This window comes from Thamnophis sirtalis, unplaced genomic scaffold (assembly GCF_051295495.1).
Source record: "Thamnophis sirtalis isolate CommonGarterSnake01/CBP01778 unplaced genomic scaffold, rThaSir2_p1.2 scaffold_1, whole genome shotgun sequence".
Classification (NCBI taxonomy): Eukaryota; Metazoa; Chordata; class Lepidosauria; order Squamata; family Natricidae; genus Thamnophis; species Thamnophis sirtalis.
The window spans coordinates 148,405,042-148,418,207 of record NW_028261381.1 but is presented as its reverse complement, the minus strand read 5'-3'; the positions used below and the strand labels follow the sequence as shown (position 1 = coordinate 148,418,207).

Sequence of the window (13,166 nt, the reverse complement as noted above, 5' to 3'; positions counted from 1 at the left end):
CATAGTTGGGTAACAAGTCAACATCTTATCTGAAATTGGAGTCTTTGAAAAACACAACCTGCTGTGGTTAATTTGAAACAGAATAACAACTTTTGAAGTAAACATCACTGAGTCTGCAGTGACGGAGGAAGAATTTTGCCTGGGCTCATGTCTGTAATATAAATTATGATTTAACATTCCACCTGAAATGGTCTGTAGCGATAATTTATTTGGTGAATATTTGGCTATATCCATCCAGTAACTGATAAACACTTTTCAGCCAACTAATTTAGGTTGCCTCAAAACTACTTAACTCTTCATTGAGAACTAGATTGCACACAAACCTCCATTTCAACTGAAAACTTCTAATTATTCAAATACTCAAACCTGCCCTTTAATCATTTAGAATGGATGTCAAACTGGGGGTCCATGGGTCAGATGCATCACACACAGGCCATGCCCACCCTACCCCCACGAAGGGAAAAAAACATCACGATATGTCACATGATGACAACATGATGCTGCGAGTTTGACACCTGTGATTTAGATGGATAAGGTTGGACTAAATGGCCTCATCTATCCAATCATCACTCTAAATCAACCTGTAAAATACTGCAGTGCAGAAACAAGTAACCAGCCCTTCAAGTACCCAACTTAACTCAAATCAAATCAAGTTTATTACAGTCAAAGAGCAGCTACTCAACTATTGATATTCCTTTTCTGTTGAAATGTCGATTTGTAAACTTAACTGCTCTTTCTGAATCATTTCCAGCCCTTTAAAAGAGTCAAGATGACCTCAAACTTAGTCTCTCCTGAGATTGTTCCTGAATTGTTAAAATGCATTTGATATTAATAGATAGCTTTGTTCATTCAGCTATCCTCAGATGCTCATAGGTAAAATAATTATACTTTGCTGCATGCCTAGTCATTGTAAAGATAATTTGAGGGTGCAAAGTGGGAGAGGCAGATATGGATTTCTGACAAAGCATGGCATTTGTATCTATCGTTCATACACAATGAATATATTATATTCATGTATGACTAATCCACAGAATTCAAACATTTTGGCCCAATATTTTAGTTATATTTAGGTCTGGAATCCTTGCTTATTAGACTGTGATGTGCACATAGACCATTTGTTTATTTTCTTTTATCTCACTTTGATAAACAGATGAAAAAAATAAAATGTGAATAACTCAACATAATATTTAAGCTTTAATCCTTTTCCAAAGAAATAAGGCAGTGTTATCAAACTTTAAATCAATACTTCAATGAGTTACTTATGTAGACCTTGTTAGGCATAAGAAGACCAAGATTCTAAGTGTATCTCTGTTTTAGGCTTCCCATCCTAGTTTATTTAGCTGATCTGAATGAGCAGAAACAAGTAAAACAAATTCTTCCTCATAACGAGTTTAATAAAGCAGACTTCTTAACTTAAATATGCAAGCACGGGTTTTGTGTAATTCTGCAATAATCATTGCTGTCTAGCAGCTTTCCCCAGATTACTGCTCTACAACAGTAGTGGGATTCAAATATTTTTACTACCGGTTCTGTGGGCATGGCTTGGTGGGCATGGCTTGGTGGGCGTGGCAGAGGAAGGATACTGCAAAATCCCCATTTCCTCCCTATCAGCTGTACTCGGGAGGCAGAGAATAGAGGTGGTATTTACAGGTTCTCCGAACCACTCAAAATTTCCACTACCAGTTCTCCAGAACTGGTCAGAACCTGCTGAATACCTCCTCTGGTCTACAAGTGCTATTTTCATCATCCATATGGTCAATGGCCATTCTGTTTGGCCTGGATAGGAGTTATAAGGCAACAGCTCTAGGAAAATTATCTTTCCCTCCCATATAAATCAGTTATTAATGGGTTTACACATTTTATTAAATGACTAGGTGGCTTGTGGGATTCTTTTTTAATATGTAGCATCATATCAGCCACAGTGATTAGTAAAGTTTTGTTAACATTTGTATGGATACACTGGGGTTTATTTAATAAACCTGGTTAACCCAATTACCATTACCATATTTATGGGCTAGGCTTATTTCTCTGATCAGAGACAAGATACAATCTTCCAGTCATTGATAGAACCAAAAACAATGTATCGGAAGGCAAAGGGGGAAAAAACATCTGTGCAAGTATCAACCAAGTGAATTTTGATTCATTATTTCCCCCCTCAAATACTGGTTGAAATATCCAAAATGCCATTTAGGAACTGTGTTTCTAAAGAGAAAGGTGAAAACCTAAATAACAAATGGTAGATCCAAGGTACAGATCTGCCATCCTCCAAATAAGTTATTCTCATTTGGTAGAATAACTTCACTTATGTTTACATGCGATTAAAACCTGTTTAAAGGCCTTCCTGTGGAGTCATTATGGTTTTGTGGAAGATCCCTAAAGATTCTAACTTTCAATATTAGAATTCTGAAAATACTTGTTTGCAGAAGAGAGAACATTTTACAAACTCTGTCTTATTAGGTTCTACTTAAGGAGTTTCAGCATCAAACTAAACGAGGATGGAGCCTTCCCCATTTTGTATTTTGTCACTGCAAAAGATTTAGTTGTTACATTTCTATTTGGGAGCCTCTTAAACACAGGCTTCTAGCTCCCAAACCACTAATTAGTCCCAACCAAGGAAAATAAGAATACAGAAATGGGGGCAAAACATTCAGGGGATGTATAAGATTGTCCAATCAAGGATTGACAATAGAAACCACTGAAAGGCCAAGGGTACATATAGAGCAAGGGTGTCAAACCAGATTTCATTGAGGGCCACATCAAGGTTGTGTTTGACTTCAGGGGGCCAGGGATAGTGGCGACTACGGGGGACATGGCCAGGTTGCGCATGGCCAAGTTGATATAACTCATTTCAGGGGTGCCTGTGGCAGCCCGAATACTCTGCCAGTGAAGAGAGGCTCCCTATCTCCATTTTCAGCTGGGATGGCCTCCTGCAATCCTCTGCCAGCGAAAACAGAGCTCAAGAAGGCCACACATGGCCCTTGTGAGTTCTATTTTTGGCCAGGACGGCCTCCTGCAACCTCCTGACAGTGAAATGGAGCACTTGCAGAGGCACTGCAGGCCAGTCCTTTAATGTTTCCAGGATGGCCTGGCACAACAGGCTATAGCTAAGCATCCTGTGATCCAGATCCAGCCCGCAGGGCTTTGACATCCCTGATGTAGAGGTAGTCCTTAGCCTAAAACCATTTGTTTAGTGACCATTTGAAGTTATTCCTGCACTGGAAAAAAAGTGATTTATGGTCATTTCTCATACTTATGATTGTTGCAGTATTCCCATCATGTCACATAATCAACATTTGGATATTTGGCAACTGGCATGTATTATGATGGTTGCAGGGTCCTAGGGTAATATATCACATTTTGTGACCTTCTGAGAGGCAAAGTCAGTGAGGAAGCCAGATTCACTTAACAACCCCGTTACTAACTTAACAACTGCAGTGATTTGCTTAAAAACAGTGGCAATAACAGTCATAAATGGAGCAAAACTCACTGAATTTGCTTAGCTGAATTTGGACTCAATTGGAGTCATATGATGAAGGCTACCTGTATGTGTCCAGATCTATTGCAGCCTGATTGCTTTTAGGAAGAAACTTAACAGCCATCATCAAATTATGCTGCTGTGAGCAGTTTTCCCCCCTACAATGCAGATAGACTTGACAACTGCCATGGATACTATTATCAAATTATCAAGTGTTGATTCATGCCCAGCACTTTCCTCTTGCTTGTATCATGAAGAAATGTCAAATAGTTGCTTTAAAAAAAGCCTATCTAAGGGACCCTGACTTATCATGAAACTCTGAATAGGGTTCCACCTGCTTAATTGATTAATATCCTTAGTCTCAAGAAACTGAAAGTGATTTACACAGAGCTCTATTCTTTCTTCATTTATCCCCATAAAAGACCAGTGGTCATCAGCAGGGTGAGATGTGTGGGTCAGACAGAAAACATGACAACCATCCATCAAGGAAACTTGCTCCTTTTGTACTTGTGATGTTGCACACTTAAAGAAAAGAATGGGGGCTTCAATCTTGCTCAGTTGACCCCCACTGATACTGCTGCCTGTGGTACAGGTTAGGTGGAGAGTGTTTGTTCAGAATCACCCAGTGAAATTCCTTAGTTAAGTGCATTCAAATCTGGTTATGCCCAGTCCTGGTCCAAACACTTATCCACTACTAGAGCATAAAGTCCTGGCTTTTCTTACTGCTTAAAATGGGAGACCATTAGGAAATCAGAGAGCTGTAAACTAGACTAGGTAATTAAAAATACATACTGTACTGTAACAGCAAAAGGCACTGTAATACCAAAGCCTATGTTTGCCATTACAGTACATCCTCCTGGGATATTGCCAAAGGAAGTTATATACAGAAATCCATACCAATCACCAGTAATTAAATCAATAATTAAACTCAAAGGACGCTTTATTTAAGTGAAAGTAACTTTTCCCTAGTATTTTCAAATAACGATTACGCAGGCAGACACAAGCAGACACACTACACAGAGTGTGGGGGAGAGAGATAGACAGACAGACAGAATTCTGGGAAATTCTGAAGTCCTTTTTCTTCAAAACAAGTTGTGCAATCCGATCCCACAAGTGGTAAATTTTATGCAATCTGCTCCCGAAGAACTGAAGCCTGCCGCTTTCAAATGATGCCCCCCCCCCAAAACATCTGTAACCAGCTCGTTTACTTCTACGTTAAAAGGGGCTCAAGAGACAAACAGACTCTTCTAGGAAGAATCCGCTTCTCCTCCCTAGGCTTTTTCCTCAGCCCGCTTTTTCACGAGGGGAACGATCGCTCCACCTACTCAGGAGGAGCAGGAGGCGACGGGAATCGACTGGGGGGAGGACGACGCCTCCTGGATCGCTCGTAGAAAGGGGTGGACCGGGACCTTCGTGTGCGCGCGCGCCGGCGAAGTGAGTTCCTGCTAGTCTGGGTCCATCTCCTCCTCTTTCTCCTCCCCCTGGCGGAAGGCGGGGAGGGGGGGGGACCGCGGAGAGCGTCCCGGGTTGGCTGTCCGAGGGAAAGTCGCGCCCCGGGAGTGCAGTGCAAAGTTTGTAGCCACGTGGGTAGCACGCGGAAGGAGGAGGGTCCCGGGGGGTTTTGAACTCCTTCCTGACACCATCGGAGCCTCTTTGAGCGCAAGACCTGCTGTTATCAGGAGACTCGCCATGCCTTCCGCGGAGATCATCAGTGGGAAAACCGTTTCCGCGTAAGTTCCCTCCATCGCCTCGGTGCACAAGATTGTGGGGATGGAGATTCACGCTGATATGTGTATCTTTTTCTGCAAAAAAAAAAAAAAGGAAAGGGGGGCAGCGGGAGACTTTCCACATTCGGCAGGGCGGCAGCACAGTAAACATGACACGTGGGGTATACCTGGGCTGTTATCTAGTACATAGGTATGATGAAGAACATGCTTATCAGAACAATAAAATAAATCCTAAGAATCCTAACCTTACAGTCCAGTCTAACGCGGTGTGGATCCTATATTAATAGCAATAGCAATAGCAGTTAGGCTTATATACCGCTTCATAGGGCTTTCAGCCCTCTCTAAGCGGTTTACAGAGTCAGCATATTGCCCCCAACAACAATCCGGGTCCTCATTTTACCCACCTCGGAAGGATGGAAGGCTGAGTCAACCCTGAGCCGGTGAGATTTGAACAGCTGAACTGCAGAACTGCAGTCAGCTGAAGTAGCCTGCAGTGCTGCATTTAACCACTGCGCCACCTTGGCTCTTATATTGATCTCTACTTGGAGGTAAATCCCATTGAATTCAATGAGATTGCCTGCAGATATTTCTCAAAAAGAGGCTGTGGGGATCAGCACTTGCATTAACTCTGCTTTATCTGTTTTGCTCATCCAACAGACAAATCTGTTCGCAATATTATTTTGTGGATGACTTTCTCAAAGGCACATTAAGACATTTGTCCCTATGGAACAGTTAACTCAACTAGCCACATTTTGTGGGTGTCATGTCATTCCAGCACCCACCTAGCTATGAAATTTGTTAGAGGACGCTGACATAGTTGGCTGTGTTCTCACAAATCATTGCACCATAAACTAGCCAACCACATTTAAGTTGATCTATCAACCTAGCCTGCTTTGGATTAATGATGTATGTTGCCATTTCATAAAATTGTGTGTGTGGAGAGGGGGTCATGCATTACTCTAGTATATGGTCTATCAAAATTACAATATGCCACTTTGATTATACAAGTGACTTAGAATAGAATAAAAGAGTTGGTAGGGACTTTGGAGGTCTTCTAGTAGTCCAACCTCTTGCTCAGGCAAGAAGCCCTACACCACTTCAGACAAATGGTTGTCCAACATCTTCTTAAAAACTTCCAGTGTTGGAGCATTCATAGCTTCTGGAGGCAAGTTGTTCTACTGATTAATTGTTCTAACTCTCAGGAAATTTCTCCTTAGTTCTAAGTTGCTTCTCTCCTTGATTAGTTTCCACTCATTGCTCCTTGTCCTGCCTTTGGGTGCTTTGGAGAATAGCTTGACCCTCTTTGTGGCAATCCCTGAGATATTGGAGCACTGCTATCATGTCACCCCTAGTCCTTCTTTTCATTAAACTGGACATACCCAGTTCCTGCAACCGCCCTTCATATGTTTTAGCCTTCAGGCCTCTAATTTCTTCTGTAAGGATTCCTCCTTTTTTTCCCCCTCTGTAAAAATGCCCTAGAATGAAAGGTAACTGAAGCAGCATTAAAATTACAAGGTAGCTAATTTGCTACTCCTGTCTCTCCTGGGGGTAGAACTGTACCTCCTAACCACAGCAAGGGAGGCAAGATTTCAACAGGCACTTGAATCTTGGTATTTGGGAAAACTGCATCCAGTTCGTATTAAAGGCACACCACCTCTAATAAGAAAGGGGTGGAGTGAAAGTGTCATGGTATTAAAGGAAAAATTGGTAAAAAATCATGCCTAGATTTGCATATAACTTAAAGAGTTCTAATAAGTAAGCATGTTTTTTTTTAAATTTGTATAAGTGTGTGCTTTGTGGTTGGTGCCATCTTGGAAGAATTGTTTCCTCCTGTTTGGAAGCTGAGCGGGTTTCTTCTAGGATGGGACTTGTCAACTGTGATTGGTTGCGCGAAAGGGTTTCATAGAAAATCACAGCACAAGTTTTTAATATTACCTTATCCCTAAATCTAGAAAGTTTTGCACAGGAGATATGAACTGACAGATGACCTGCCAGGTAATGGAAACAGGCCTGTTTTTTCTTTCTCACCAGTTCCTGTGCCTTTAATGGTTGGGCAGTTAGGCATTGCCTACTTTCTCATTCCAAATTGTGATTGTGCTCCTCCTCTGTTCCTTGGAAGAGAACATCTAATTATTGTGCAAGTTTGTTCTATTACACGGATTCGGTTGGGAGGTTGCTTGCATAAGCAGCTTCTGGCAGGAGTTAACCCATATAGGTTTTGCTCTGGTGCTAAACTGCCAGGTTCACAGAATTTTGATGCTTTCCTATCATACTATAATTGCTAGAGGTCCATTAAAAAAAGAAAGCTGCAGCTGTCCAAGTTGGATGTCAGGGATATACTTGATCTTTGAATAACAAAAGGAACATACCACATTGTAGGTAGCAATTCTGGGCAGACTTTATTTGAGCTCAAAAAAACTACACTAAACAAGTTAGTATTTAGGTAGGAGAGCACCAGGAAATCCCAGGACTATGGGCTGGACTGGAAGTTGAAAAACCATCTGGAAGAAGATAATGGCAACTTCTCCTGCTTGCCAAAAAAAACCAAATGGGCATGTGAACAGGTTTTTTTTTAATTTGGTAGAATATATGCTGCTGTATGTATGCAGGTTGTTTTGTTTTTGTGCCTTTAAGTCAGTATCGATTCCTGGATGACTGCCTGAACAAGTCCATGCAGTGTTCCTGGCAAGATCTTCCAGAAATAGTTTGCCATTGTCTCCTTCCTAGGGCTGAGAGAGGAGACTGGCTCAAGGTCACCCAGCTGACCTCATGACTAAGGCAGAACTAGTTCATCCAGCTTCCTTCCTCAATTACCCACTACGCAGACTGGCTCTCAGATATGTATATAAACAAATTGGACTTTTAAGAGTATGGTTTCTGCATTCTCTCAAAATTTCTTAATAGCACACTTCTAAATAAAGCTACGCATAGTAGGTGCATCATTTTTTATTGTTTTCAAAAGACTAATGGAAGCTTTTCCAGCCCAGATCAATTCCTATATAGATGGTGCTTAATTCCTAGATAGCCATGTAATCATGCGCATCAAGAGAGGTCATCAAATGTGCTATCATTCTCATAGGTGCCATTTTGAGGGAACATCCATCCAGCTTTGGACTAAGTTTTGAAACCGTGGGAAGGCGGAACCTATCGAGTCTTTTTCTGAAGGGTATCTTTGATTTGCTATCCTTCCTTATTGCTTATGAACTCAGAGTTCTGTGATTGATTAACATTTTATATCTTGATCTTGAAATTATACATATGATACAAAATGTTTGCTGACTTTTGAAATCCGTTCACTTTTTTAATGCAGAGGTAGAGAATCTTTACTTCTTTATGTGATGTTGAACTCCCAGGTCTATTGGCTGCGTTGGCTTGGGCCAAGAGAATTTAGACCAGCAACATCAGAAAGATTGCAAATTTCAGATCTCTGCTTTTAAAATCTGTATAGGTGTCTAGTTGGCAAAGGTCCCAGTTTTGTTTTAAATAAATCACACTTAGAAATACATCAAGAGAAGCTTTATCATTTCATGCAGCACAATTTCTGCACACAACCAGAAATAGTGTTAAGAAAACCAACTCTGCTACTTTAGGGTTTCTTGGATTTTGACTACCGATAGGATTACCGAGTTTTCACGTTTTTTTTCCCTATCTTACATAAGACATATAAGGACTACAGTTTTGTACAGTTGGTAAAAAATCTATAAAGTTATCTCATTTCAGTATAATTGAAAATGGAATTACCTTTATAAGGCAGTGTACATGCCAATATGATGCTCTTTGCTGCTCTTATTTATTTGTTTGTTTGTTTATATTCTACCTTCATTATTTTTACAAATAATTCATAGTCCATGATCTTTCCTTTTCCTTACCTGGCTCCCTTGTAGATTCATTAATTCATTCAAAACTGGATGCCCCACCAGCCACATGCATACTGTCAGATATTTTCTTAGAAAACAAAAGATGATGGGTTCAATGCAGTTCAGTGTTTTGTGTAGAAGCATGCTTGCCTTTTCATTGAAAAAACAAAGATAAATTGGACTAATAAAGAACATTCTCAGAAACTGAAAAATGGTGCATTTTGCCTTCTAGTAAAGTGGGTAACTCCAGTAAAGTTGCAAATAACATATTCTCAGCATTCCAGGTATGCTCACAATCCTATAAATTGGGATTCTGTTTCCCACAATGCATCAATTATAGGAACTCCTATTGTTTTCCATTATTAGATTACTGGAAAATAAGATTGAGTCCATCTATTGTGCTAAACCAGGGGTAACCCTAATCTTAAACTATTCTTTGCAATATTTTGATTAGGCCAAATCAGTCCATAATCAGTTGACTAATAGGAAACCATTAGTCTATTGCCTTATTTGTTTGAATGGGCTTTCATAGATCAGACATATAGAGCCGAGGTGGCACAGTGGTTAAATGCAGCACTGCAGGCTACTTCAGCTGACTGCAGTTCTGCAGTTCGGCTGTTCAAATCTCACTGGCTCAGGGTTGACTCAGCCTTCCATCCTTCCGAGGTGGGTAAAATGAGGACCCGGATTGTTGTTGGGGGCAATTTGCTGACTCTGTAAACCGCTTAGAGAGGGCTGAAAGCCCTATGAAGCGGTATATAAGTCTAACTGCTATTGCTATAATCAATAGAACTTTAATATTGCTCGATGTTGCATCAAATCCAGCTGTTTTTGTCATAGGAATTGTAGGGTGAAAACATCACATATGCTCCTCTGTTGGACTATAGCTTCTTCATTCTAACTCACTGGTTCTGTTGCCTGAAGTTTATGAAAGTATGTTCGGTATCTCTGGAGGCTTTATATGGCCCATCCCTACTGTGGGGGAAAAGAGTGACCAGTAAATTATTGACAAATCCAAGAAATGCAGCTGTGTTAGTCTGTTGCAAGAAATGACTGGTTGCACCCCAAAGAGAAGCTGTTTTATTATGACAAACATTTCTGAACTGTCTATGTTGCCAGGCTACAACTTAGTAGCTATTTTTAAAGTTTCCAAATTGTGTTGATTTGGGAGTTGAACCTAAAAGAGGAAGCTGGAGAATAAAAATAAATATTCTCCTTCTTTTAGACCTCAAGAGGGTGTTGAAGAACAACAGAATTGGAAAAGTTACTGTGTGAGAATGTTTCAGATAGATTTCATAAAGGGAGGGCTGTAGATACTGATATATCTATCCCTCCCAAATTTTTTGTGGTAGGATATCACGAGTTTAGAATTCACAAGGCTCATATGCAACTGATTAAACAGCACTTAACAGTATGTATGACTAGGCTATCTGTGAAATTCAAGGGAAATTTTCTGTTCTTTACATGTTGCGTGGAATTTTCCTTTCTAGCTGAATTGGCACTTGAAGCAGAATCTGCTCTCTTACTGACCTTTGGAATTGAAAGCTGTTGCAAACATTTAACACGACCTATATTGGAAAAAACAGAATAAATTTCAGCTATTGTGGAATAGTAGATTGCTTTGTTCTTGGGCTTGGGATGAGTGGAGAGTAAATCCTTTCTCAGCCCCGGAACTCACTGGGCAATCTTCAAGCAGCATTATTTTAAGTCACAGATTGTGCTAAATCATGATTTGTTTAGCCACTGGTTTTTCAATAAGCCGCATTTGGCTACATTCTGGCATACTTTAACAGAAAAAGATATCTATGATGCTCTTTATTATAGAAAACTACACAACGCAATGAGTATTGGGTCTTTGAGAGATTTTTCATTACCTAAATAAAGCTTTTCCAATGATGTTGGCTGTAGGAAACTGGCAGGAAGCGCTGGAAATCACAAACATGTGATTGCAGCAATGTGGCAATACTTGAAGCAACCCCAAATTTGCTGTGGGTCTCAAATTTGGGACACATTTCTGTAAGTTACCCCATTTGAGGAATGTTGATTCAAAAATTATTGCCCAGTGATACACCATTGTGTCCAATTGAAGATTGCAATCAAACAAGAAATAGTAGTAGTACATAGATTGCAAGATACTATAGTAACCTAAGCCCCGTGCCCACCAGGCTCCTTATCCCAGTTAGTTTTTCTTTCTTTCCTTTTTACGTTAGGGAGGGAATCTGGCACTATTAGTGCCAGCCAACCTCTATTTTCAAGATCTCTTATGGGCACCATAGGGTTTTTTAGAACATGAAAATGATAAGTGGCTTGTAAGCATTGCTTAGTTTGGATGGGAGCCTATCTGCCCAGGAAAAGAACAAAGGTAAGCAGAATCAGGAGGGATTGTCCTAAAAGAGGAGAACTGGAGAGAATGGCAGCTAGAATTGTTAATTTCTCATTTTTAACTTCTTAGATGCCTCAGGAAAACCATGAAAGATGCTCAGCAATTATTTGGAAGAGAATTCAAAATTCTAAAAGTGTCCAGTGGTCAGAAAGTTTTGGGGTCCCCTCTTCATCAATCATATTGGCTATGTTCAAACAATTTGCTAAACTGAAATTAAACTAACCTATTGTGGCTTACTGTGGTGTGTGAATCCCATCACTGAACTCGTTAATATTCTTATAAGAAGAAAAGAATAATAATTGCAGTGTAATAAATTATTTAAATTAGGAGTTTTAAGATGTAATAAACCCATTGGGCAAAATGGCATTAACTACATTTATTTCATTGTGAATCTGGACTTCTTAAACTGAAGTCTACATATTTAAATAACTAAACAGTTTTTTATTTGCCACTTACAGGGATTCTGTGGCGAAAATCTCATACCCTTTCCCTTTTTGTTCATTTGGGAACATAAATTAGGGATGTTAAATTAATTTGCTTGATTGGCAAATTAATTTCATCAGGCCCTTAGGACTTCATTTTAAAATCTCTTTACATTTATGAAGCAGAAGGCAGTAACAGAAATGTTGCTATTTAGTACATATGAGGGGAAAAAACATTTGGGTAACAAAACCTATTTTATGATCCTCGACCACAATGAAGCCCAAACTTTCTGCTGACAAGACATTTGTTAAGTGAGTTTTGCCCCACTTTACCACCTTTCTTGCCATGGCTGTTAAATGAATCACTGCAGTTGTGAGTAACGTGTTTGTTAAGTGAATCTGGCCTCCCCATTGACTTTGCTTGTTAGAAGGTCGCAAAAGGTGATCATGTGACTCTGGGACACCACAACTGTTGTAAATATGAACCAGTTGCCAAACATTCAAACTTTGATCACGTGATCATGGGGATCCTGCAATGGTCGTAGGTGTGAAAAATGGTCATAAGTCACTTTTCTCAGTGCTGTGTAGCTTTCAACAATCACTAAATGAACAGTTGTGAGTTGTGGACTACCAATATTAGAAGTAGCTGGGAATTAGCTCTTAGCAAGCTGAAATGGATGTGATGGAATTCGTGGAGTGGGATTTGGTGAAATATTAACTGATAAAACAGATGTCCATGCTACTTAGCTCTTTTATCCAGTGGAAATTACTAAATCTATTTGGTCAGTAAGAGTTGAAACTGGTTTGATGACACATAATCAATAAACTAAATATTGTGAAATTAAAGCCAACAGAGATGTTAATTTCTTACAGGGCTATCTCAAATGTTACCTTGAAAAACAAGTATTTGTAATATTAGGAAATGTTTAAGGAGATCATGGGTAAAATACCTTCTTTTGATTCATCCAAAATCACTCCCTCTTGTCAGTTGATTCTCTCTCTCTCTCTCTCTCTCTCTCTCTCCCTCCCTCCCTCCCTCCCTCTCCCTCTGTGTGTGTGTGTGTACACGTGTACACACACTTAATTTTTAGTTTCAACAGTGAAAAGTAAGAAAATACCACAGTAAGACAAAGATAACTAGAAATCAAATACTTCCAGGAAAAAGTGAGGAAAATTTAGCTAATAGAAAAAAAAATCACTAAAAGAGTATCATGTGGAAAGATCAAGACTCAAAGAGATCTACTGTGTGAGCTCTGAACTGCTGCTTCTCACTCTCAAAGCTGAGAAAAGAATGGCCAAAAG

General features: G+C 39.8%; 1 protein-coding gene across 2 annotated transcripts in view; it reads left to right on the top strand.

The window, feature by feature from the left end:
* Positions 1-5,037: 5,037 nt before the first annotated feature.
* The window catches only part of MTHFD1 (methylenetetrahydrofolate dehydrogenase, cyclohydrolase and formyltetrahydrofolate synthetase 1), a 72,370-nt gene continuing 64,241 nt past the window's right edge, over positions 5,038-13,166 (top strand). Inside the window, exon 1 of one of the 2 annotated variants that reach the window (XM_087727361.1) lies at positions 5,038-5,205. In XM_087727361.1, the coding sequence (XP_087583487.1) occupies positions 5,165-5,205 (41 nt within the window). In that variant the 5' untranslated portion in view covers positions 5,038-5,164. The remainder of the gene's footprint in view (positions 5,206-13,166) is intronic. The other variant, XM_087727356.1, reaches the window with a different exon arrangement.